Source organism: Alternaria viburni (genome assembly GCF_023758015.1).
Source record: "Alternaria viburni strain BMP 2772 chromosome Unknown scaffold_27, whole genome shotgun sequence".
NCBI lineage: Eukaryota > Fungi > Ascomycota > Dothideomycetes > Pleosporales > Pleosporaceae > Alternaria > Alternaria viburni.
This window is the reverse complement of record NW_026055796.1, coordinates 379502-404996: the sequence shown is the minus strand read 5'-3', so window position 1 is coordinate 404996 and position 25495 is coordinate 379502. Positions and strand designations below refer to the sequence as shown.

The 25495-nt window shown below is 51.8% G+C and overlaps 12 protein-coding genes across 12 annotated transcripts; 5 read left to right on the top strand and 7 right to left on the bottom strand.

The window, feature by feature from the left end:
• Positions 1-289: 289 nt before the first annotated feature.
• On the bottom strand, positions 290-1147 carry J4E79_009925 (uncharacterized protein; the record flags this gene model as incomplete). Its single annotated transcript, XM_049358765.1, has 1 exon — positions 290-1147. The coding sequence occupies one exon, from the start codon at positions 1145-1147 to the stop codon at positions 290-292; it is 858 nt and encodes a 285-aa protein (XP_049206868.1).
• A 2128-nt stretch (positions 1148-3275) lies between these two features.
• TPC1 (mitochondrial thiamine pyrophosphate transporter) lies at positions 3276-4363 on the bottom strand (the record flags this gene model as incomplete). The annotated part of the gene is made up of 3 exons (XM_049358764.1): positions 3276-4158; positions 4206-4258; positions 4331-4363. 3 exons carry the CDS (start codon positions 4361-4363, stop codon positions 3276-3278), a joined length of 969 nt encoding a protein of 322 aa, XP_049206867.1.
• A 218-nt stretch (positions 4364-4581) lies between these two features.
• Positions 4582-6087, top strand: J4E79_009923 (uncharacterized protein; the record flags this gene model as incomplete). The annotated part of the gene is made up of 1 exon (XM_049358763.1): positions 4582-6087. One exon carries the CDS (start codon positions 4582-4584, stop codon positions 6085-6087), a length of 1506 nt encoding a protein of 501 aa, XP_049206866.1.
• A 2878-nt stretch (positions 6088-8965) lies between these two features.
• Positions 8966-10132, bottom strand: J4E79_009922 (uncharacterized protein; the record flags this gene model as incomplete). Its single annotated transcript, XM_049358762.1, has 2 exons — positions 8966-9637; positions 9689-10132. 2 exons carry the CDS (start codon positions 10130-10132, stop codon positions 8966-8968), a joined length of 1116 nt encoding a protein of 371 aa, XP_049206865.1.
• Positions 10133-10680: 548 nt separating this feature from the next.
• J4E79_009921 (uncharacterized protein) lies at positions 10681-11395 on the top strand (the record flags this gene model as incomplete). The annotated part of the gene is made up of 2 exons (XM_049358761.1): positions 10681-10762; positions 10845-11395. 2 exons carry the CDS (start codon positions 10681-10683, stop codon positions 11393-11395), a joined length of 633 nt encoding a protein of 210 aa, XP_049206864.1.
• Positions 11396-11683: 288 nt separating this feature from the next.
• J4E79_009920 (uncharacterized protein) lies at positions 11684-12502 on the top strand (the record flags this gene model as incomplete). The annotated part of the gene is made up of 1 exon (XM_049358760.1): positions 11684-12502. One exon carries the CDS (start codon positions 11684-11686, stop codon positions 12500-12502), a length of 819 nt encoding a protein of 272 aa, XP_049206863.1.
• A 585-nt stretch (positions 12503-13087) lies between these two features.
• J4E79_009919 (uncharacterized protein) lies at positions 13088-13707 on the top strand (the record flags this gene model as incomplete). Its single annotated transcript, XM_049358759.1, has 2 exons — positions 13088-13107; positions 13434-13707. The coding sequence occupies 2 exons, from the start codon at positions 13088-13090 to the stop codon at positions 13705-13707; spliced, it is 294 nt and encodes a 97-aa protein (XP_049206862.1).
• A 301-nt stretch (positions 13708-14008) lies between these two features.
• Positions 14009-18478, bottom strand: J4E79_009918 (uncharacterized protein; the record flags this gene model as incomplete). Its single annotated transcript, XM_049358758.1, has 1 exon — positions 14009-18478. The coding sequence occupies one exon, from the start codon at positions 18476-18478 to the stop codon at positions 14009-14011; it is 4470 nt and encodes a 1489-aa protein (XP_049206861.1).
• A 754-nt stretch (positions 18479-19232) lies between these two features.
• J4E79_009917 (uncharacterized protein) lies at positions 19233-20021 on the bottom strand (the record flags this gene model as incomplete). Its single annotated transcript, XM_049358757.1, has 1 exon — positions 19233-20021. One exon carries the CDS (start codon positions 20019-20021, stop codon positions 19233-19235), a length of 789 nt encoding a protein of 262 aa, XP_049206860.1.
• A 678-nt stretch (positions 20022-20699) lies between these two features.
• J4E79_009916 (uncharacterized protein) lies at positions 20700-21861 on the top strand (the record flags this gene model as incomplete). The annotated part of the gene is made up of 2 exons (XM_049358756.1): positions 20700-20916; positions 20978-21861. The coding sequence occupies 2 exons, from the start codon at positions 20700-20702 to the stop codon at positions 21859-21861; spliced, it is 1101 nt and encodes a 366-aa protein (XP_049206859.1).
• Positions 21862-22282: 421 nt separating this feature from the next.
• Positions 22283-23167, bottom strand: J4E79_009915 (uncharacterized protein; the record flags this gene model as incomplete). The annotated part of the gene is made up of 2 exons (XM_049358755.1): positions 22283-22879; positions 22907-23167. 2 exons carry the CDS (start codon positions 23165-23167, stop codon positions 22283-22285), a joined length of 858 nt encoding a protein of 285 aa, XP_049206858.1.
• Positions 23168-23445: 278 nt separating this feature from the next.
• J4E79_009914 (uncharacterized protein) lies at positions 23446-25162 on the bottom strand (the record flags this gene model as incomplete). The annotated part of the gene is made up of 2 exons (XM_049358754.1): positions 23446-24968; positions 25108-25162. The coding sequence occupies 2 exons, from the start codon at positions 25160-25162 to the stop codon at positions 23446-23448; spliced, it is 1578 nt and encodes a 525-aa protein (XP_049206857.1).
• Between the last annotated feature and the right edge of the window lie 333 nt (positions 25163-25495).

Sequence of the window (25495 nt, the reverse complement as noted above, 5' to 3'; positions counted from 1 at the left end):
GGGTGGAGGGGTTTCTTTTCTTTCCCTCTCTCTCTGAGATGGGCGCTGGCGGCGTTTGTTAAGGATATGATAACCCGACTCGACTCTTCATTCCCATCTATATCCAAGTTTTTTCGTGTGGTTTAGTAGGATTGCGAATTCTATTTTCATTTTTTTGAAGCTTGCTTTCTGGTTGTTGTGTACAGATACTCAAGGTGAGTATGAGGTGGTCGGGGAGTATAGTTGTATACCGAGTATATACATTGTGCTATTACATCGCGTTATGCCCGCATCTTAACACGTAATCTGTTTACAAGAGGAGATAGCTCAAAGCCCCAATCGCAGCCATTAGGCATGTTAGACCCCCGACGAGGAGTTGCTGGGCGGCACTCTCATCTACAGGGCAACTGATCTGTGGCTCTGGAGCCCTTCCAGCCTCCACCCACATTAGATTCTCATCAGAGCAGAGACTTGCTGTCAAGGCTGCCGCAATGCTTGAAGCAGCGGTAGAATCGATATCGACTCGGCAAGGAGTGGGAGTGACGGTTGAATTGTCCAAGACAGCGCACTGTTCGCCCACGCCGTAGGAGCCTCCGGTAACCTTCGTAGTATCAACAACGTTGACAGCTATTCCCTGATCTCCAGGGCAACTCCGGTCTTTTGTTGCGTCAACAAGATCAATACCCTGCGCAGTCTTCTTCGTGGTGAACTTGATGCCTGAGCCGAAGCGTTGCCCTTGGGAATCTCGATAATGTATTTCCCGAAGAGGGTCGTATGTACAATTAGACCAGCGCAGGAACCAGTTTAACATCCATTTGCCCTCTATGTTGAGTTCTGTGTAGTGGCGATATACGAGCTCCGGGTCGGAGCTGGACGTGTCTGTCCAGTTGAGGGTTCCGTCCCGATAGTGGTCGCCGAAGCTTCCCTCGTCGACGATTGAGCCGTTCGTTATATTCCAGACTTGGAAGCTGAGATGCAAATCAAGTAACGTCGCGAGTTCGGGGTTCCGAACTGCAAAGACGATGGGCACATATGGCGCTGGCGCGTATGTGTCGTTGCGCGGGAAGACTAGGTCTACTTCTACGACACCTGAGGTTTCGCTGGCAGCCGCATCAATAGCTCCCATCAAGGAAACGAATATCCAGGTGACCCAAGTAAGAACACGCATTTTGAGGGCGAAAGACGACCGGAAGGCTGCCGGGAGAATGAAATTGAAGGAGAAATCGTAGCAAAGACCCGGTAAGTAATTCAATGAAGTTGAGAAACCACAGTACAAAGGAAGAAACTCGCCCAGGGTCGCGACATTTGTACTGGGTATTGGAAGGATTAACGGATGATAGGAACAAACCTGAACAAAGCTCTATACCTAGTATAACGATAAACGTGCGGTCGGGTGCAATAGTCCAAGTTTGGGACAGGATTGGATGTAGCTCGCCAGGGGCAAGGACCTACTTGGGTGCGGCACGGGTTCCAAAAGGGTAGGCTAGCGGGGGTCGATGCCGTGAGAGCCGCATCGCCACATTCTTCTGGACATTGCGCTGGAGCCTAAGATCTTTTCGCGGGTAATTTTGGTTATGTACGTCGGGGGTTGGGATGGTAGGTAACGATGGGTTGCCAAGTTCTCGAGGTTGTGTGAAGTGGTTGTCAGGTGATTCTTGGCATACCCACATGTTGCCTTGCTTCCCATAGTGGTTAGCTTATACATATGCTGCATCGATTGCAGTGGTCGTCACTGTGCTCGATAATGTCAGCGATGAATAATCCAGCAACGGCATAGTGGTGAATGGATTGGATCTTTCCTTCTTACTTTCCTCAATCACACCATTTTTTCAAGTTTGACAATATATTAATCCAGCACGGCGCGGTGTTAAACCTAATATATAAGTTTGTTACTGTTTATCACTTTATTTGCACCGTATAATTGAATGTGGAAGATGTTTGTTTCTGTCGATTTCAACTGCGTAAGACGTTCCAATATCCGCTTGTCTTGACAGTAACTCGGTAGTTCTCAGACTTGAGTGCACTCCTCGCAATGCCATTCATTATGGTAATTTACAGCCCCGCAGTCCTTACAGATCCAGCCTTGATTTGACATGCTGTGGATCTTTGCTTCGGACTTTTGTTGACACAAGTGTAGTTCGTTGTTGAGTTCAATGCGGTCTCGTTGCTGGAGGTAGGCTTGATGTGACTGGGAAAATGTATGTGTGCGTTTTGATTTACTATTACACAGTCAGCATTTGGAGTAATGGCAAGGGACTGCCTAGGTAGGGAATAACTACGTAGCGTTTTGTGGAGTCGTTGTTCATGCGTCAGTAGCAGATATCGCCGCGGGGCTTTTATATCAATTCGTTTCCAACATCGAAGGTTTGCTAGTTCTTCCAGGAAGAGCACATTCTCAAACTGCGAAGCCAACTTCACGCTACAATTTCCATTTGTGACTTGGATGATTGGACATGGACTAGATCCTCCCATGAATCACGTACCAGTAGTTCAAATCCCTACTCTGACTTCTTGATTCCCTCATACTATCGTAGGTGATAAATAGATCCGACATGCATGATCCAAAACCTGTATCGCTGTAATCCCCGTAATTCCTCTGATATACACCCCCTGACTCGTCAGAACATCCTGAATTATAATGTCCACAGACGCGCGTCTAGCAGCCCTTGAGGCTCTAGCCCGTGAAAGCCAAGAAAAGATCGAAGGACTAAACCACACGAACTGGCTACTCAGCAACCAAAACATCAAGATGCAAGAAGAACTCGCCAAGTTGGAAGAAAAGTTACGCAACGAGTATCCCGACTTTGATACTAGGCGTACCAACCATTCAAGCTTTCAGGCCAATCCATCGCCACCTCTCCATGATCCATCCGTAGCTAGAGATGTCTCTCACGCTCGCCCACAGCTACTTGAGCGTCCACCACCAGGACCGTTGTGGACACCATTCTACATGACCGCCCGCGACGCCCCACGACTATATCTAGAGTATGTGATACCAGGATCCAAAGGCGAGACTTTGGAGTTAGCTGTGAACAACGTAGATCTGGCCTTTATATTGCAGCAGGCATTGCGACGGAGAGGGTGGGGCGAAGTGACGACGAAGAGGGGCGTCGAGGATTTCCTAGAGCAGCCGATGATGAAGGTAACTTGGACGGGCGGAGAGGGTACGTTCGGGAATTTGAAGTAGTCCCGCGAAGAGGTTGGGTTGTAATGTATCTTGATTTGAGAAATGGAGTCTATGAAGAAGGAGTATTTGGTATCTCAACGCCGACCCATGCATATTAGAATCCCGATGTTCAATCGTCTTTGTGCTTTTCGTCAAAAGCGAGCATGAGGCCCATGGCCCGCTCGTATGTCCACATGGTGACCGCACTGGCTGGCGCAGCTTTCAGAAGACTGACCGTCAACCCGCGGTACATGCCTCGTCGACCTTCATGCTTCCATATATGCGCAATGGTATTGATGACGCCGGTATATGTCGGTATGTTCCGATGAACGTATCGCTCGCGCATCGGCCCTTGGACTTGTAGTCGCTTGCGCGTGGTATCGAGCGGGTAGACGGCTGTTTTGGAGAGAACGCTCGCGATGACACCGGCGACGGCATCTGAGCTTCCGAGTGGCAGTGGTACGGGAGAAGAGGCGGTTATGGGCTTCAAGCTTTCGTAGCTAGCGAAGAAGAGGCCCATGTACGGCACAATCTGGCTCACGCCTGCGCCGAGGCCGCGAAAGAAGCCTCTGGGTCCTTCATGCTGCGCGATATGCTTCACAGACGCGAGGATGGAGGTATAGACGCGATCTTTGCCTTGCGCAGCAAAGCGCGTGCGAAGAAGATCGAGCGGGTATGTCGCCGTCGTCGCAGCGGCACCCGCGCTGGCTCCGCTGAGGAAATTCGCGACTGAGCTGGGAAGCGTATATGGCGGCGGAATCGTCTCTAGCCAATGCGATATGTACGTGTAGGCAGAGAACTGGGCGCTACCGTACGTCAAGTACATGAGCTCCGCCGGTATGTTGCCCTTCCATAGCCCCGTGACACCCTCTTCGCGAAGAATCTGTTTGAGGGTGCCCAATGTTCCTTTGTATACGGGCCCTTGGACATTGCGAACGCTGAACGGGTCGGAGAGCGAGTGGATTTGCAGTTGCAGGCGGATCTTTATGACGTCGAGGGGAGCTATCACGAAGCTGTCGCAATGTCAGCCATGTGCGCGAACAAGGGAGATTAGACATACCGCGACACCAGGCCTGCCACCGCACCTGCGACGACAACTTGTCGCTGGGAGCCCTGCCAGTCATATTAGCTCTGCCTCTGCCAGCATATCGTGTCGGTAAACGGTGAAGATAGACAAGCTCCTACCTCATGCTTCAGCTGTGCGACACCCTCAGACATGCGCCCAGCGCGTCGATTGAGACACGTGCTATGTTCGCGCGCGTAAATAGCTACCCACCGCCGATGCTCGGTAGGACACCTGTAATTGCAAACGTGCCGGGCAAAGGGTAGTAGAGACCTCGGTTTACGGGTTGATTGTTTCCACCACGCTCGCTCCCTGACGTTGAAAAGCAAGGAACCCCGCCGTGTCCCGTCACTGCCAACAGCTGCGGCCGACCATGTCTTTCACCATCACCACCAGAATACCGCTACGGAGTCTGAGATCGCAAGTCACCACTTCTCGCAGGATTGCTATTGCTGTTCAGAGACGGCGTTTCTTCTTCAACTCGTTCTGGCGATCACCTAAGCCGGCCGAGCATGCTGATTGGAGCCCCGCTACACATGGCCCTTTTCGGCCAACCAAACGCCAGGAACAGCTGCAACAGCAACAGGAGCAAGAGCTGAGACATTCGAAAGAGCAGGAACTTCTCGTTCATGATGAATCCAACATTGGCCAGCTTGACGGTAGCCCAGCGAAGAGAATCGCTGTGAACATCGATGGAGAGCCCAAGATCTTTGACGCTGCGTTCCTTCGTGACAGCTGCACGTGTACGCAATGCATGGACCCTGACAGCAAGAACAAGCGCTTCCAGACTTCGGACATACCAGAAGATGTAGAGGGTAGCTGCAAGACAGTAGTTGATGAAGAGAAGGGAGTCTCTATCGAGCTTCAATGGAAGACAGACGTCAAAGGCTTCGGTCCCGAGCACCGCACACGGCATTCCATCGACTGGCTACGCCGCGCATTCAACACAGAGATTGAGCTACGTGGCGGAGTGCGACACGATGACAGAGTGTTCTGGGACAAGAACAGGATCGTGAAAGACAACAAATGGCTCGACTACGACACTTACATGTCCCAAGACGAGTCCCTCTTCGAAGCTCTCACCCACCTGAATCGCTATGGGCTCCTCTTCATTAAAAACGTCCCCGAATCCGAGGAATCCGTCGTAGCCCTCGCCTCCCGTATCGGTACCCTCAAAGACACTTTCTACGGCCGAACATGGGACGTCCGCTCAAAACCCAAAGCCGAGAACATAGCCTACACGCCCGACTACCTCGGTCTCCACATGGACTTGCTGTACACATCCAACCCCCCGCATCTGCAACTCTTGCACTCTCTCCGAGCCCGCACACCAGGTGGCGAATCCTTCTTCTCAGACTCCTTCGCTGCAGCACATCAACTCCGGCGGCAATCCGAGGGCCACTTCAGAACGCTATGTACATTTCCCGTAACATACCACTACCACCATCCCACCTATCATTACCACTTCACCCGGCCAGTGATTGAAACCTTCGCCTATCCTAACTACAGCGACCCCGCCAACCTCGCCATTCGCCGTATAAACTGGTCACCACCTTTCCAGGGCCCGTTCGAAGCGCGAATTGGCAGCGGCAATTCCACGTCGCTTCGCTCCTTCATTGCTGCTTCGCATGCGTACGAGAAGCTGCTTAGTGCGGAGGAGAATTTGTATGAGTACAGGTTGAATGAGGGCGAGTGTGTCATCTTTGATAATAGGAGGGTGTTGCATGCTAGGAAGGCTTTCGATGCTACAAAGGGTGAGCGGTGGCTGAAGGGGGCGTACGTGGATGATGATGTATTCTTTAGCAAGCTGAGAGTGCTGGAAGAGAAGTTTGAGGGTAGGTGGGTCGCTGAGGGTGTGGTTAGGCATGCCGTGAAATGAAGGTGGGGGTGTTCAGTTATTTAGGTCGCGCAGTATGGATATGGCTGTGCCTCGGAATTTGAGTATGGTCTTGAATTCGTCAATGGTCAGCATGCGTAGAAGCTAACACCCATGCCCCTTGTGCTACAGAAAACAGTTCAGTCTCGAAAGCTGTGAAGACGGACTTTGGGTAGCCTTTGGTTATCATCTGACCCCAATGCATAGTAAGTATCAAGACGGTGTCATGACGCAAAAAGAAACCTTCTTTGCGATTTCTGGGTAACCTGATCCTGAGCACGACCGACGATGCTTCCCACCACGATTCTCTGATCAATATTTAGCACGAGTGATTTCCAGGTCGACACCCTCATTTAGACCGCTCTGTACCCGCTTTCCAATACGCATCACTGCCTGTTCCAACCTCGTCGAATCGAAATCCCCACAGCCCACATGCAGATGTACAGACCGCACTGCTGGAAAGACTTGCAACAAGGAATCAAGCCGGCACTCATGCAAATCCGCAACGAGGCTCTCAGGTTCTCTTAAATAGAACGTTATGCGAACCGTGCGGATAATCTGACGTTCCGTCGCATCAAGCCCCCGCATGAGAGTGTAGTATGATTTGAGAAAATGGGGGAAGCAGAATGTGTTGAGCGAAAAGGGAAAGAGCTTTGCCTCGTCGTAGACTTTGCGGCAGACGCGCAGGAGAGCGAGGTCATTTCGATGCGTGTATGTGGCTTTGAAGGAATATACCCAAAGGGCGTACGTGCGTTGGCCGAGGACGTGTTCGTAGATGTGGTTTCTGATTTCTCCGGGTAGGCGCAAAAGTGGGGACTCGGCAGTGTTGCGCATGTATCTGTTGATGTTAGCTTGGCATAGTGAATGGCTCTTACGCACATGCGGTGCAGTGTTTCGGTACTTACATGAGCAAGCGTGCGTCGGTCGTGCGTTCCGTATCCGTCATTGTTGGCAACTCAGATTGTCGAAGTAGTATAGCACGGGGAAAGACGTGGGAAGCAAAAGGTAATTCACACGACCAGGACTACTAAGAGAGAAGGACAGGGTCTATTACGCTAGCCTCAAGTAGGCCGCTCGCTCACCTGCCCCAGCTGCCGCTCACGGTGTTTCCCGAGCTGTAAGTCCGGAAGTCACGCTGAAGTAACGAGCAAGTGTCCGCGCCTTGAGATCGCATCATCTGGACGTGTGCAACGAGATCAGTCTACGACAATATCCGAACATGTTAACAGGCACCCAACTACATCCTACTTCTTGTTCCCATCCCCATCATCGACAGCCATGATTTGCCTCACTCAGCACTTGAAAGCCATAGCTACGTCACCACGGTATCCCCAACCATGATAGTCTTACCGATCAGATAGAGCTTGAGTGTTTCCAAAAGCGCCCCAAATTCATACCACTGCCATACACGTGCTCGATCTTCCCTTGACATCAGTGGCTTTTCAACATAAACAGTTCGTAATCCGCGCAGCCCACCCAGGTAAAGAGAACCGCAAATGACTTCCGGCTGCCCACTCAAGTACCAAGGCAGAGTGTATTCCCATGCGTTGAGCTGTACTGTCTGGATATCATCGAGCTGAGAGGGCGAGAGTCGCATTTTAAACAGCTGAAACTCGAGGAGAGAGTTGAAAGAGAAGAGATTCAGTCCAAGATATGGTGACTTGGCAGTTTCATGATAGGTTTGAATGCAAGTGAGTAGTAGACTGAGCGGATGTCCGTTGACGCGACCATCGCCCTGGATCTTGTAGACACGGCCGCTTAGTACGTATCTAATTGAGGCACAAGATGTTAGCATAGGCCGTTTGTATTGTGATGGGCAGGGATCTGCGCACCCGTAGATTTGGTTCCGTAGCTCAGCTGGAAGACGCAGAAGGGGTGACGAGTCGGCGTTGCGCGAAGTACTGGAGGGGTCGGTCAGCTCGCAGACAGACAGACAAGACGGTGTTGTGTTACATGTCGGAGCCACGACTTCCAGGTTTCGCCATCACAACGTTTCGAGTTTCCTTCGTAGTAGCGAGAAAATCGGAAAAATCGGTAAAGATGTCGAGCAATTCGAGGTCTCGTAACAGAGATAGTGTGGTGGAGGAGATGTGGTCAATGTATTGATTCTGACTGAGGGAGGTGGTGGCACAGACTAACACCCGCTAGCGTTGTTTTAGTAGAGGGGAGAGCCCTGGCGAACGAACCTGGAAAGTGCGACCAGACAGCGTCGCTCCTTCCAATCTCCAGTGAATCCAAGAACTGGGTAGATAATAGTGAATCGAGTTGTGGTTTGCAGTATACATACTCGAAACCTTAATAACTAGACCATTACTAAGCTAAGGTATACTCCTACCCTAATTATTCTTTGTAGAATGCGATTGATGTTGATTGACTTGGAACTGGCGCTTCATTCGAGCCAGAATAACTAGTTGTCTTTTCTTCGCGAGATTTACTCCCATAGGCCGACTTGAAGTCTGTTTGCAAGAGCGTCTCATTGCCAGCTCCGAGGAAACTGAGTGGCAGAACGCTTGAGTCAATACAGCTCCATGCTTTCAGGTATTGTAATACCGTGTGCTCTGCTCCTGGTTCCGCTATACATGCGCCGGAGAGACTGAAGCTTCTTAAAGGCGAGGCCCGATCGCCCATCCCCACGGGGTGTATAAGGGGCTCTTCGCGTTTTGCTCGAGAAAATCTTTCCACTCTTCTTCGGCGCGGACCAGAGGCTCCATGTGTCTCCAAGAGCGAGTGTTGCTGTCCAGGAATCTTCGGACACAACCTATGGCGTATCCCTGTTTTCGCATTATCGACTTTAAGACACTACGCAGTGCCACCCGTGCCTGTCTTGGGTGCCATCTTCAATCGCACAAGCACAGCATATTACGGGTCCGATTTGAGACTTTCAAGCTGCGGCCTGTTGTTTCTTCTTCTTTTTATACAAGACGGCTTTATGTCTCTTCTCCTCGAACCCAGCAGACTCCCCTCGGTGCCCTTCCATCCAACAATTCTGGCAATATAAATCACAGTCACAGCCCAGGCACTTCAGCGTCGCATCGTCTTGACAGATGATACACCATGTATCGATCTCCTGATCGACCTGTTTTGGTAGATTGGTAGACACCGGCGGCTTATTCCTTGGCGCGAAAGATGGGGCGGAAGGAAGGCCGAGGGAATTTGTCTGCGATGGCGAAGGAGCGGCTAGAGCGGCCAGGCGTGCGGTGAACGCATCTTCGATGGCTTGACTGCTGGCAAAGTCGTCTTCGGGGAGAGTATTCGGTGCGGAAGGCAGTGTGAAGCCGCCGTCTGTTGTATATGCCGTTGATGCATTCTTCTGGTCGCCTGACTCTGACTTGTCGTCTTCTGACGGAGGAGAAGGAGGATCGTATTTCTTGCTAATTTCCAGTTCTGCCATGACTCTCGCAATCACATCGTCTGCCTCGTCGTCCTCGGGTCTCTTCTTGCCATCTTCGTCTTCCTCATCTCCACTCTCTGTGTCTTCCCTGGCTCTACCGACCTCCCCACCTCCAACATTGATTTCAATGCTCTCCCAGTCCGTCAACTCCTCCTTCGATGGCTGCTCACATTTCGTACGCCCACTCTGCGGCCCATGTGTCCTATTATTCACTACTTCCGGGAGTATCTTGCGCATGTCTTTCAACAGCTTTCCAACATCTTGTTGTTCTTCCATGGATACGTCCCATTCCTTCCGATCACCGACGGCGCCGTCTAGCTCACCAAGTAACTCTTCTAGGCTCTTTTCATCTTCCTCGTTAAACTCTACATTCGAGCCTCCTACGCCTTGGGCTATCCCTTCCAGGTAGCTCGGTGCCCCTGGTGCTGCGACCGGTGCGCCGGCATTGTTCGTGGACGTTGTACGCGACGGCTGTGGCGAGCCCGAGGGAGACGCGCTACCAAGACGTGCGAAGCGAGCGGCGAGGTCATCGGTGGGGTTGGGAGGATTCCTAGGTGCTATCGAAGCGCTATAATTGGTATCCAGGCTGACGGAGGATGTCTTGAGCGCATTGAGGCGGGCAAGAAGGTCGTCGTCTGTTGAGCTAAGTTCGGGCATCTCTGGATGATGGGCGATCACTACTGTGATGTGTGGATAAGGACTGTGGATGTCTAAGTTATAGCGCCTACTGGACGCGGCTTATGACGCGGTGTTGCATGAAGCTCGAGGCTCGGGAGTGAGCGGAGTTGGCGCGACAGCTGTGGTGGAGCGCGGTGGGGGAGGGGCGAGCTATCCCTGACCGCGCTTCATCTCTCATCAGACAACATTTACGATCCAACAGCGGCATCATTTAATTGTAAGGAAATACAAAAACATCTGGATGTGAGCTGCATGTTTCTTGCCGTCGGGTCGGCGCAGCTAGAGATGGTTGCCAGCGGCCCGGGTCCTCGCATGCGTGACATCCGGCCCCGCTTTCGTCATATCCAAAGCTCCGATGGCATCCTCATATGTCAGCATTCGTGTTCTGGTACCATCCCCATCTACTCCGAAGCTGCCGATTGTCACGCCATCTGTTCATCTCCGTCAAATATATAGCACAGCTCTATATCAATTGAGCATGCACCTCTTCACCGGGCCTCCAGCACAACCTTAGATCAACCATCGCCATGGCTCTCGCACCCAAATTCGCTGGCCAAAAGCTGGCCTCCAGTGCTATTCAGCCCAAGGCCATCCACACACTCGAGCTCTGTAAGTGCTTCATCCTCGACTGCTGGATTACAACTTCCCGACCCATCCCAAGGCCTCCATCGGACTAACAGTCAAATCCCAGACCTCGACTATGTGTGCCCCTTCTCGGCCAAGATGTTCAAAACAATCTACGAGACCCCTCTCCGCAAGACACTTCTCGAGAAATACTCCGACCGCGTCGTAACCATCTTCCGGCAACAAATCCAACCCTGGCACCCGTCCTCCACCCTCGTCCACGAAGCCGCCTACGCCGTACAAAAGGTCGACAGTTCCAAATTCTGGGACTTTTCACAGAAGCTGTTTGCAGAGCAGAAAGACTTCTTCGATGTAAGCCTGGTCAACGAGACGAGGAACGCGACGTACAAGCGACTAGCCAAAATCGCCGGGTCTGTGGGTGTCGATGAAGGCAAGGTTTATGGACTGTTGGAGATAAGCGACAAGCCTGGCGAGGATGGGGCACTGAACTCAGGAAACGGGGTTACGGATGATGTTAAGGTGCAGGTGAAAGCGAATCGACTGACGGGTGTGCATGTCACTCCTACGGTTGTGTTTGATGGGGTTGTGAACAATGAGATCAGCAGTTCGTGGACGGCGGAGCAGTGGGAAGAGTGGTTGGAGAAGAATGTCAAGTGACTACATGACGGTAGTAGTGGGGAAGTTGCGAAAGGAAGGTTGTGAGTGGTACTTGCGCGAGGACATGGGGGAGGCTAGATCCACAGTCCCCCCAGGTTCGCTCTCTCACCCACGCGACTCTCACCCGAGCCCTTCTACGGCTGCTAGTCGCTTGTATAAAAGCCGGCCATCGATACTCCTACATCCTCCACTCCTCTTCTTACTACCAATCTGAACATAATTCCCCCCCAGCAACAGTTAACGGTGATCAACCTTCCTCCCTTCTCACCTCCAAACCAAATCTGACCCATGAATCCACCCTTAACAACACCTACCGGCAATCCGGCCCCCGCGCCTACCATGTCGACCCCTCCAACAAAGTCGGAGGAGTACATACCCAACTTTTCCGAGCTCCCAGACCTCCACACGGTCATCTTAGCGGAAGACAAATATGATTACTTATTCCATGATTATAAGAACCCGTTAACATGGGCACGGGCCAATGATAGAGCCACTTCAACACGAAGTGAAGGAACCTTTGTAAGGGCTCGTACTGCCCGGTCACAAGTTCAAATGCTCGAAGAAGGAGGAGACGAGATGATCCAACGTATCGCACCGGAACCCGAGCAGCGTTTTGCCATATACACATGGAACTACGACCAGCAGGGCGATTTGAAACAGGCTCCGCACATCACAAAACAAGAGCTGGAGGCGTGGAGGAACCTCGAGCCGGAATGGAAGCGTCTCCCCGTTAACATTGAGAGCATGCCGCTGCCAGTCAAGAAGAAGCTCAAGATGAGCCATGATGGACACATAATGCCAGGATTCGACGATTACACGATAGATGAGCGGAGGGAGGCGCTCAATGCGACGGGGCCCGGTGCTTTTACCATGAAAGAAGCTCTATGGAGGATTGACCGGCGGGAGCGCGAGCGGCAGGCGAAAGAGTTGCAACAATCCGAAGCCAAGGTGGAGGTCTTGCAGCAACGTCTCGCTGCCGAAGAGGTCAAGAAAGAGAAGGAAAAAAAGGAGATGGTGGCCTTGCAGATGGACGATGGGATTGCCCAGAAAACAGGAGGGACGAATGTGTTGGATTTGAGACAGAAGAAGAGAAAACTATCGACTTGAAGAGCATGAAGTAACCACGTGGCGATATGACAGATCTGGAGAGTTGGAACAATGGGATGGAGGCTGGGTGTCACAACGGCCAGGTTCGTGGAGCAGATGATGAGTACGTGACTGAGCATATGGACATCACCGCAACTGGAAGATAGGAACGTCCAGGTTGCATGGTTACGATGCGGGTTTCAAATCAAAAAGTGATTTCAGAGTGCGATCTCATACTAGCATTAGTATAGGCACCACAAAAGTTTGAATGACATTTCAGTGAATAGGTGTTCTGCCTGTGCACGGAGCGCTTCTTCTTGGTCACTGAGTCAAACCCTCCAGTACCCTCCCCCGCTATTCATGTTCCCATTCCCACCGCTAGGAACCGGTTTAGTTTCCTTGAAGATCTCATTATATCTCATTCTCACCTTGTAGTGTATAGTTGCGGTACGCAGGAGTTGACTTCACCATTCGAGATCGCTCGCTCGATAAGTGTACAGAAGGCCTCGACAGGTGGAGGATACCTTCCCGCTAAACTCAAGGCTTTATAAACAAGCCCAGAGATCAGTCTCAAGGCTAGCCGTCGCCGAGAGTGTCACCAACAATATGTCGGACTACGATCGCATGTAAGTTTGCTCCGATTGCCATTTCTCGACCATAGCTGACTCCATACTAGCACCCAACTCAACCATGACAACTCGCCCCTTCTTCAACTCCCAGGGGAGCTTCGAAACCGGATCTACAAGTTCATCCTGCACGAACACCGCCCCGTATACGTCGATATACCCGCTCTGGAGGATGAGCACGGAAACTCTGTCCCTAGAGAGAACACACGGAGAAATCTAGCGTTTCTATATACATGTCGTCAAGTCCACAGCGAGGCCTCAATGATGTATTTCGCGCTCAACACATTCTAATTCGAGCTTGACACCTCGCTCATTGAATTTACTAGTAGTCTCACTGCGGAGCAACTCAGCGCGGTCAAGTCTATCGATATGACGGGAGAGCTTGTGGAAGAGATTGAGATGCGTGCCGAGCATCATGCGAGCGACAGCCCGCGATTGCACCTCGATACGCTGACCTCGCTGCAAAAGGTATCCATCCACCCTTACGCGTTCCGCTCAACGCCAATAAATCTCGATGTCATTGGAGTTTATCTAAGGGAGGCGACTGGTAGGATGGGTCTGGAGGTCATAGAGGTGAAGAGGAAGCAGAAGCTGATATAGGCAAGTTGCGATCGCGTAAGGGATCTGATGAGGAGCCATATGGCTAGGAGGCCCCGACCAAATAGTCATGCAGTGCTAATCTTCATGTAAATAAGCCTCTCCGCTATTGTAGGTAGCGTGTAAACATCAAGATATGTATGACTTCGTCAACCGCCATTACTCGAGGTTCAATGATGCATCCATTGTTGTGAACGAACGTGTCTCTGATCTATAGTACAAGCATACAAATGAAAGCAGTACATCAAGCTGACGTATCTGGAGTACAAGAAAAAAAAAGTGAAACGAGTCTAAGTAGACTCTCCTAGTAGATGCCCCAGGTAACTGCCTGGCCCTTAACATTACCGTTGCACTCCATGTGGCCTTCAGCTCCCACCTTGCCGCTGCCACCGAACTTCTCGATAGCGGTGTTGATGATGTCGATGACGTCCTGCCCGCCAACTACGAAGTTGACGTTACCGTTCGTCTTGGACGCTTCGACACCGAAAGAGCAGGAACCAGACTTGGCGATCTCGCGCTGGTTGTGCCCAATCACATCCGTGGTCCAGTCAGTCGAACCATCTCCTTGGATGTTGGTGATGATCTGGCGACAGTCGTCGACGCTAGGTGAAGCACCGCTCGTCTTGTCGTCAAAAGAAGAGTCCTTGCAGTCGTTTCGGCCTGGTGGTATGTCGCAGGGGTAGTGTGAGCTTGAGCCCTTGTCGGCAGTGTCCCAGGATTGGAAAGCCCTGTCTGCACTGCAGACGGGTATGCGGATGAATCCGGGCGTCGTTACGTCGATGTCAAGCAAGTTGTCCATTGTACCGTCGTTGGTGGGATCTGCAACTTCTGCGCCGTTCTTGCGACCGTTCGAGGTCCAGGTCCTGACGGAGCCCTTGATGAGATCCTCCTTGGTAATACCACCGAACGCGTCTTTCCCGTCCAAAGAGTCAAGGCCCTTGGGTGCTGAGAACTTCTGGACTCTGCATGTAGTCTGGCAAGGGCCCTTCTCCTGGGGCTCACATTTGCACACTCTAGCATCGCCGTCAGGACTGGCAATATAGTACATCTTGCCCTCGAAGCACATTCCAGTAGCCTTCATGGTATCGTCATCCATGTATTTTCCGATGTTGTCGCCATCACAACCGTTACCGGAGTCGATGATGAAGGGGTAGGCCTTGGAAACGCTCCAAAGGTTTGGGATAGCGAAGCCAAAGACGGACTTCTGGATATTGGCACGGAGATCATTCTCAGTCATAGGGCTGGGAAATCTGTCGCTACCATGGACGTCCTTGGACTCTGCGCCAAGGATAAGCTTTCCATCCGAGATGATGTCCCACAAAGTATCGATGCTTCCATCGGTTCCATCGAACAACCGCTTTAACGCGACGGTAGTGACGTTGGCCCATCCAGTGATAACATTGCCCATGTAACTGGAAAAGGAATCTTGAAGTTCGGCGGTCCATTTTGCGTCTGGATCACCTAGAGTCAACAAGTCCTTGGCGATGGTTGTGCTTTGACCAATCAAGGTGAAAGTAGTGTCTTTGGCGTTGTCGAATGCCGGGCCCTCCCCTTTGAAATAAGGCATCTTCTTGATGAGATTGTTGAAGAATGGCCCAGCAGCTGAAAGGGTTCCAAGGGTGAGAAGGTCGATAAGGAATAGCTCCCATGTGTGATCGGGCTCGGGTGGAATTGGCGCAAACTTGTTCTCCAGATCTCGCAGATTGGTAGCGACTACTGCAGCCACATCGAACAAGGCGTCATGGTAATCCTTGTACATTTGATGAATGAACACGAAGGAGTTCCAAATCAGCATGGCTGCGGGGCCTGAGTCTTCTGCCTCCAATCCTTGGCCACAGTCTGCGGTCGCATCGCAATTGCTGCTAGATGACATCGTACCACAGTCAGGTGAGGAAGCAACATTGGTAGTCTCGGAAACCGATTGAGAGAAGCTGATGCCACCCCTACCACGATCGGTATCTTTCCAGATCCTGATAACGTCCTTCCACGCCTCATCAGTACTGAGCCCCACCCATTGTTCATGTGGTGTGTAGTACGAGGCATCGTCGACCAGTACGTCAGTGCAGTGGAAACTGGTCCAGTTACCATTGCGTGTGTGATCGGCCCTGGGGTCCTGGCCAGACTTGATGAGTTGCTTGTAGTCCCCCCAGCTCGCCGCCGGCTTCGGAACATCGTGGAACGTTTGCAGGTCGCTTGCCCAGTCGGTAGTACCTCCAAATCCCCAGGCTGAGTACAAAGTGGCGCGTGTCTTCTTCGTACTGGCGCTCATGTAGCTCACCCATTGGGTGTCATCATAGACAAGAATATCGCTGTTGCTGCTAGTGTCGACAAAGTTCTTGACTACGCGTCCAGCCCTCTTCTGATCATTTACAATGTCTGCAATCTCGGCATCAGCAATGTATCCAGCTGTGCCGGTACATTTTCCCTTGGTTGCTTGGGAGCTTTCGCGACTGCCCGTGTAGACGCAGCCTGGGCCCCAACAACCTGCTTCGGCCATGTTGAAGGATCGTCCATAACTCGTGATACCAACAATGACCTTGGCTCCTGGAACGCCTGCTTTGGTAATCATGGCAAGAGACTGCTTTGTCTCCGTCAAATTGACTTGACTGCGCAGGCAGTTACCTGTAGCGCATCCCTCCTGAGAGTAGGAATTGTCTGCGTCCCACTGGCCGTGAAGATCATAAGTCATGTAGACAATGTAATCGACCACTTTGCCAATGTCCTTGATGGGAAACTGCTTGAGGTACCAGTATGAGGAGGGGGCGGCGATGGAAATTGACTTCCCAGGCAGAAGGTTCTTCAAAACGACGAGGAAGGCCAGGTAGTTCGGGCCGTCAGCTTTGCTAGCTGCAGGTATGCCCGGAAGATCGGGTGCACCAGGGTATTCCCAATCAATATCAACACCATCAAGTTCGTGCTTCTTGATGAAGTTCGCAATGTTGGTGGCCATCTTGAGTCGGTTGGCGGATGTGACACCTTCGCGGAAGATGTTGTACGTGGCAGGAAAGGTGGAAAAGTCCCATCCTCCGAATGACAAGATCTTCTTCGCGCCTTTGATCTTCTTGAATGCGTTAAACTGGTATGTTGATAGCACATCGCCAGTTTCAACCTCGTATGAATTCGTTAACGTGCCAAAGGCGAAGTGAATGTGCGTATACGCTGCAGTGTCGATCTGAGAGGCATCCTGGAAGAGACAGTCGCGGCCCATCCCATAGCCCTCGTAGTAGGCGATCTTGATACCGCCGCTGCCAGAGCCCTTGACGATGTCGGTTCCACAGTTGGAAATGCAGCCGTAAGTACCCGGCTTAGCAGTACCTGGAGCACCAGTGTTGGTGTCGACGCAAAAGTCTTTGGTGATGCCACATTGGCCCCAGATGTTGCAGCATGCATTCAAAGGACAGGGATTCATATCTGTAACATTTGTGCCAGCGGTGGGCGGTTTCGAGTCGGGCTTCTGCGGGCCGCACTGTGCGTTGGCAATAGGGGCTGGAAATGGCGCACTACCTTTGCTCAAACACATGTTGGTGCCTACAAAGAGGAGCTTACAGCCGTTCCAACTCCATGTGTTCTTGTTGAAGTCTTCAATCTTGTCCCTTGTGAGACTGAATTGGGCAGCAAGATCGTCGCAGTTATCGTCGGTCTTGACCTGGTATGTGTAACATGTGCCGTCCGACCCCTGACTGGGACTGAAATCCGGAAGGGTTCCACTCGAACAGCAAACGTGCTGCTTTGGCCTCAGGTTTGCACAGAAGCTAGAGTCCGAATTGATCTTGGTGAACTCTGCAGCAGTGATGCCACACTTGGCAGCCAGCTTGGCACAGCTGTCGCCAGAATCGACTTGAACAGTCCTGCAGTCCGCACGAGCGTGAAACCTGGCATGAGACGGATACCTCTTGTGTGCTTGGTGCTGACTAGTTCGCTCGAACAACGAGGTGGAATTGGACAAGGTGGAGTTGGTAGTGCTGTTCGTGGGTACCAGTGGTGTAGTAAAGATGGCCTGTCCGGTGATGTTGGCCGATTCGGAAAAGGATAGACATGTCGCATTGGCCCAAGTTTTGATGGCAGTTTGCACTGGAGTGAATGTGCCGTTGCTAGTCACCATGAGTCCAAATATATGGTCGCTACCGTAACTTGGCTCGCAGAGCTGCATAGCCAAGCTGGGCGTCGAAACATTGAGGTTGTCGAGTTTGTCTTCAAAAAGCTTCATGGCGGAAGCGCTGAGCCCCTGATTCAACAAGCCTTGGCCAATGTATAAACCAATCGTAGCTTGACCAGACTGTCCAAACATGATGAACGGTCGATCAGTAGCGCCATGTCCGTTGTCTGCGTATTCTCGAATTTGCGCGATGAGCGATCGGAGACCGGAGGCAGCCAGGCCGAAGCCTTCATTCCACCAGCCAATCTCGAAATCGACATCGACAGTCTGGGCGGTGTTGGTCGAATTCGGTTCCGAGCTGGCAAGCTCAGTGAAGTCAGTGCCAAACGAGGAGCAGGCATTGATACGGTGGTTGCTCGAATCGTCATCGACCTCGTCGTAAAGAGAGAAGTCGTAGAACATGGTCTCCGTACACCGCTTGATCTGCTGGAAGTTGGGATAGGCAGACCAGTTGCCCGTGTTCGCGCCAGAGATGCTGCATCGTTCTGGGCAAGGATTAGAGTTGCGGTAGCTCGGGCTCGTAGCAAGTCTGAAGTCTCCTTTCGCGGACACACTGTCCACAAAGAGCAAGAACCCGATTGCCCTGACTGCTGGGCTCAACCATGCTGAGGCAACCATAGTTGTAATACAACAACTGAAGCTATCTCAGTCAAGATACTGAGCTCTAGGGCTGCAAATGAATGTGACAGGAGAAGTTACCAGAGTCAAAAGAGTGACTTTGGATACCTGGTGCCCTAACTATCGACAAGGAGAAGTCTGCTTTATACTGTCTGCAGTCACACCGTTGCTCGTCAAGGTTTGTATCGAGCGACCTAGATAGACCTCTGACCATCTTGAGATTCGTGTCCCGCAAGGCGAACTTCCGGTCAGTGGACCTAACACGGTCATTGCTTACCCGCCCTTGGGGGGCCTGTTGTGGGTGCTCATTTCCGAGGCATGCTACAGTAGGTTTCCAACAAGCATGAGATGAAAATCCGCGGGTGTATGCAGGGGTTCGGTCTGAGATCAGCCCTACGGTGTACCAGTCCAGGTAGCCTTGCAGTCATCCTGGAGTGTTCAGCAAAGCTTTTACCCAGACTAGACTGTTCCTACAGACGGCCTGGCCCGTAGTTCAGCCGCACTTCGGTGCCGTCAGACCCGAGCTGCCCACGGTGCGGCCCAACTCCCGGCAATTCCATAGATTGATCCTGATGGGGGCCTGATGCAATGGTCCAAGCGGGAAAAGTCTTGTAATCTAAAGCGATTGCTTAGCTATTGCTTACAGTCAGAATCTGACGTATCGATGTGCAATATGGTCGTCCCAATTAAGAAAGGAGTGGAAGTCAATCGCTCAACAACCGAGTGAATGTGTATTAAGTAACTGTGAAGATCTTCACACCATCATGTAGCCGAATGTACCAAATGCGGCCACCAATCCTGCCGTACCTCCACCAATCAGTCGCTGTGCAGTGCTCTTCTCGTCAGTTGGACAAGAGTCTCCAGGCTTTCGAGTTGCCTGGCAATGAAGCGAGGTCATGGATGCAGAAATGTTTGAAGCAGCAGCCTCATCAATCTTGATGTTGCAGGGAGTCGGGGCCGGTGTGGTGGCTGCCATAGATGCACAAGTCGTGCCATCATAATCCTCCCAGGTGATAAAATCAGGGACCGGCAGGGTGGCGTCGACATTGATGGCAACTGCTTCATTGTCGGTACAATCTCGGTTCGTTGTGGCGGCTACGAGATCTAATTCTGGTGCGGAACTCTCGATGGTGAAGAATGTGGAGCGACTCGTGCGGTTGGCTGCGAGACCACCTCCGAGGAATGCAAGCGAGTCCTCGGTGCAACTGTTCCAGCCCACGTCCAAGCGAAGCGCCCACACGCCCTCTTCGGTGAAGTTCGAAAGGATTTTGACCTCCTGATAAGGCTCACTGCCGGAGAAGTTCGCCCATCTTAGGTGGTAGAACAGGTCTCTGCTAGCCTGTGTTTCCACGTTCGTGACCGTCACGTCTAGCGTAGGATTCAAGAATCGCCCTAGGTCGGGGTTCTGGATGGCGACGATGACTGGAAAAATTTGCGTCGCGGCATAGGTCTCGTTGCGAGGAAAGACGAGGTCCACCTCTAGCATGCCGGAGGCTGCGTTGACGGCTCCCGCGCAAGCAGCGAGGAGTAAGGCGACCAGCATGCTGACGCCAAGCAGGGACGGTAGATAGGTGGCTGAGGAGTTGGGGGCGAAGGTGCGTCGATGTAGTCGTAGAACAGAAGGAGACAGTCGAGAAGTGGAAAAAATATAAGTGGAAGATTTAGGTTACATTGAGGATCGATAGAGTGAATGCAAGGTACCTTGCTGAAGGCGGAAGGCAGCCTATCAAACGACCGTGCAACAACGCTAGCGGCTAAAACGCCAATACGCCCGCTTGGCATCCACGCCTTCGCCTCCACTTCCGTCGCGCGAGCCGTGTTTTTGCCGTTCCTCATGTCCACTTCCGGTCCGTTCCCGAACCGTTATGGCTGCTGCCTCAAGCGCAGGGACAATCAGGGGAAACTCTTCACCGGCCGCTATTGTGGCTGCGCTAGTGGTATCGTCAATTGCTTCTCTTACGCCCCATTGTCAGCTCATCCGAGGTTCCTGAATGAACTATGCAGGCCGCTTCCAACACCAGTGACCCGCCTGGTCTGCCGCCTAATTATTCGAACGCTAGAACACGAAGAGTCAAGTAAAGAAGATGGGGAACTGCGATGAAAGGTATAAGAAAGATGGCATAGAGCGTCGTTGAGTTCCCATCTTGCCATCAAGACATCAAGCTTGCTCCATTCCACACTCGTTTCTACAACTTCTCTGTAATACTGCAAACCCCCAAAGATGCAACTTACACGTCTACTTGCTGCCGGTTTCCTCACGGGATCGGCCCTGGCATGGCCCGCTCATCTTCGCCGGGGCGTTGACTGTGGATTCTCTACCACAGCTGACAGCGGTGCGACGTGCGAGAGTTTTGCATCCAGTTGGGGACTGTCTGTCGACGATCTCAAGAACCTGAACCCCGGTATCACCTGCCCCAACCTGGACACCAGCAATGAGTGTAAGTTTCTCCCTACGAACTGCATGTGATGTATACGCTGACTTCCTACACCGACAACTAGACTGTGTGATTGGCACTGTTACCGACGACCCGATCACAACTTCGACTCCTGTAACCACCACCACATCAGCAACCACTAAGCCGGCCACCACCACCACTTCTGCTACGAGGCCCACCACTTCCTCTACGACTACCAAGGCTAGTACCACCACCACGGCCGGCAATGGTGTTGCCACTCCCATGCCCACTCAGCCTGGAATGGTATCCAACTGTAACAAGTTCTACTACGTCGAGAAGGGCACCAACTGCGGCCAAGTGCTCGACAGTCAGAAGATCAGCCTCGGCGACTTTGCCAAGTGGAACCCCAGCGTGAATAACGACTGTTCTGGTCTGTGGGCCGAAGTGAACGTCTGTGTTGGCGTCATTGGTGGAGGAACCCCCGTCACGACCGCCAAACCGTCGACCACTACATCCGCAGGAAACGGCATTCAGACACCTCAGCCAACCCAACCCGGCATGGTCTCTAACTGCAACAAGTTCTACTACGTGCCTAAGGGTTCTAGCTGTAGCCAAGTGCTTAGCAGCCAGAAGATCGCCCTCACTGACTTTGCGAAGTGGAACCCTAGTGTGAATAACGACTGTTCTGGCTTGTGGGCTGAGGTCAATGTCTGCGTTGGTGTCATCGGAGGTACCCCGGCCACAACTACTACCAAGAAGCCAACCACCACCACCTCTGCCGGTAACGGCATCCAGACCCCTCAACCAACCCAGCCTGGCATGGTGTCTAACTGCAGGAAGTTCCACTACGTCTCCAAGGGCGACACCTGCCAGCAGATCATCAGCTATGAGAAGATTACTTTGGCGAACTTTGTCAAGTGGAACACTGGCGTTGGATCCAACTGTCAAAGCATGTGGGCAGAGACCAACGTTTGCGTTGGCGTGTAGAGAGGTCGCGACGTTTCTGTTCCTGTACTTGATTGGCGGGTGACATAGACGAGGCACGGCAATACCTGCCGAGAGTTATTCGTAATACAATTATGTTCATGCAGTCACTCAAACGTCTATATTCATATCACCGAAAAAGTCCCTCCAAATAAACGCACTTTCTACCTTTCGGCCTGTGATTTGGGTGTACCCGCATAAAGAAGTCGCTGACTTTGTGGCAGACTCGCTTGTGAAGAAAGGAAGTCGCTTTCTAGAGGAGGTCGTGCTCATGGGGAAGCCACGTTCAACGGACCCAAACAACCCAGCTTTGGAGAAGTGACCCAAGACGAAAACACCACACCCATGCGCAGCAACAATATAGATGCCGAACCCGAGCCAGGTATCAGACGGACTGTACAATGAGCTTGCTGCACAGTGCAACTCAAGGGACTTCAACAACGAGATTGTCTGCCCAGTCGTCCACCTGATCTTCTTTATTCCTCACTCTACTTCCCTTGTCCCTTTGCTTCTTAGTCTTACTATCGCGTGTACCTTCTCTTACAACGTCCTCTAGTATTTCTCTCCCTGCGTCATCCTCGCTAATCAGCTTCGCAGCGAGACTGAAAAGCACAAGTAGCGTCCACGCAGCATCGTTCCCGCAATCGTGCAACTTTCTAGGTATCATACCGACCAGGCGACATAGCGTTCGGAGCGATACATTCCATCCAGGATCGTCAGCCTTGTACATCTCGCGAGCAAGCTTCTGCGTGTCGATGATCGCGGTCACGGTGGCTATGTCAGTTATGCTGATACCCGCCTTGTTCAACGAGAGAAGATCCGAAGGGATGTCGTGACCAACAAGGATAATCGGCAGTCGCTGTTCGTTTGAGTCATTGACTTTCGATGAGTCATACAAAGGTAGCTTGCGCGCGTTACAGCACGGCTCCCTATCTCCATTGACGCAGTGAGAAAAGATGTGGTTGAGGACGGCAGCGCGCTCGCTCCATCGCACTTGGTGCACTTGGCCATGGAACAAGGCCTGCAATTGCTTTCTATTTACGCCTACTCGGCCGTACCGGAAGTCGAAAGTCTCTGTGTGGAGGGGCGGGTGAGTATGGTGCATCGGTGTTGAGAAGTGTGAAGTTGTGAGACTCCTCGTGTCGAGTGTGGATGCTCCGATAGCGCTGAAGCGCTTGGGGTTTCCGTGTGCGATATCGAGGGAAATGATTACGGGGTGTGCGTGAGAATTCGGGTTGTCGTGGTTGCGTGCCAAAAGCTGCTGGAATAGGCAGCGCACTTCTCCAAGTGAGATTGGGGGAGGGAACATGGCTTTCAGAGTACTGCTTCTTGCTGTTACGGTCACTTCGGCTGAGCTGGGATTGACTGTCGTGCAAACAATAGAGATGGACATCAATTACAAAATATACTCTCCTTTGACTCACCGCTTTCATTTCAAAGACTCATCGCCGTACCGTGGATGTAGATGGAGACGAACCAACTTGGAATTCGTCGGCAAATTATAGTTATCGCCTACCCAACCACCCAAAGTACCATTAAAGTTATTGCAACCGGATCATCACGAGACGAGCGCGCACTTGTCACCTTCTAATGCATGACAAAAAGCTCAGCTCTAGCTTCTTCGTCCCCAACTGCATCATCCTCGCGATCCACCCTCTCGACCTGAGTAAAGAAACACTCACCAACTACCGTACAATGATAGAAAGAAGTGAGGCCATCTCCGTTTCGTTTTCCTGCCATGGCCGCCAAAGTCGGCGCAATCGATTCGTCCTCTCCCGGAAACTGTCTTTCTACCGGCCGCACAAGGACTACGGGCATTCTAGTATGCGCGTTGCCCCAAAGGACTACATCTCCTGCTTTGGCGCTAGACGGCACGAAGCCAATCGATCCGCTGACGGTCACGGCGAAAGACCGGCCTTCTGGAACTGAGGCCTTGCTATTCGGGTCCATGTAATCCTTGATGAAATGAAAGAATGCTTCATTGCAGTATGTCGGATCCCAGCTAGTGTGTCCCGTGGGTGTTGTTGTGCCATGTGCGACGTCCATTTGCTTCAGCCATGCGTCCATACAAGACAGTAATCCGCGCTTGGTAGATAACCACGTTTGATCTGTTTCTGGTAGTTCCTCCTCGTAGTCTGCGTCTGAGTCGTCCCCGCTCCATTCTTTCACGATTTCCATGACCCAGTTTTCGAAGAACTGCATACATCTTTTATGAGTATCGCTGTCGCTTTTGCCAAGAGTCCCCGGTGTCCCTGTTCCAAGTCCCATTTTGTATTCGGCGGAACGCTTTTGTGCTGCGGGATCGCAGTCGAAAGCGTCGGGGATCTCGACGCTAGTTGCTTTGATGATGTCTTTCTTGTCGGATAGAATCTGGAGTGTGGTAAAGTCGCGGCCAAAATTCAAGAGATGATCGATGCTATCGGCTTCGGTTAGTGGCTCTTGAGCTTCCAATTTGCGCTTGCGCGAATTTGAAGAGTTGCTGTAACCGGCCTTTACCCAGCTTTCATAGATGGAGATCCTGTGATGAGGATCATTGAGTCGCCAGTCCGGGATCCAAGTCGGAGGTTTCATCTCCTGCTCCTTGGTTTTGTTGTGGTTTCCTGAAACAACCATCTGGTAGTATTCAGCAGAGCTGTCTTCGTCTCTGTCGTGGTACTGAGTGCATAAGTATCTGAAGCCGCGTTTTTGGAGGACACAGGCAGCCGCTGTACCGAACGCTATCTGCCAAGAACATGTGAACGGCTTTGGTCCCATGGCAAGCAAAGCTTTCCCATCGCTTGCAAGGCAGACTAGGGCGTCGATCATATCTCGATAGTCTGCTATCTCGAGTCCTCTCCAGCGGTCGAGCCACTCGACGAGATCAACAGGAGTTTCGGTGCGAGTGCCGTGCAGAACTCCCAACAGGTCCAAACCCTCAGCATCTCGATAGTCTTCCCTTTCGACTTTAATGTCTTTAGATAGGAAGTAACCGCAAAGTTCTCCCCAGCGTATACGCATAGAGCCACATTGAACCCACGGGTCTTTGGAAAACCTCAAAACTTGATGCGACCAAACACGATCAAACCACTGTCGTTCAAAGACGTCGCTATCCCACGGGAGAGCTTGTTTCGCTGTAGAGGTGTCGCTGTGAACACCTTGATGCAAGCAAACCGCTTTTGTACGCGCCTATGTACAGTCAGTATAGCAATGGATCAACTTGTGATACTAGTAGATAACGCACTGCCTTGAATACAGCCTCGCAAGAAGGACTTAGGGAGCCGCTGTAAATGACTGTTCTTCGAGCCACATAGTAGATCTGGTCCATGATAGCTGCGTGGCTAGCGCGTTCCATCTCATCGCCCTGGTTTACACATAACTGCTTCACCCATATACAATGAGGCAGACTGTCATGTCGTATATGCCTGAGTGCACCCTCGAGGTCTGCAGTAATGTTGACATGCGCGCCGCCCAAACACAAATGGCCAGACTTTTCGTTGCTGGTAGAGACATAGATTAGCGCCGTGTACACCTTGATGAGATCAATGTCCAATTCTGAAAGCGTGGACCGAGTTAGGGTTCCAGACAGTATAGATGCAGGCTCTGGGGACGGCTGCAGCACAAGTATGCGGATAGAGTCAGGGTGCGTTAGGGGGCTGTA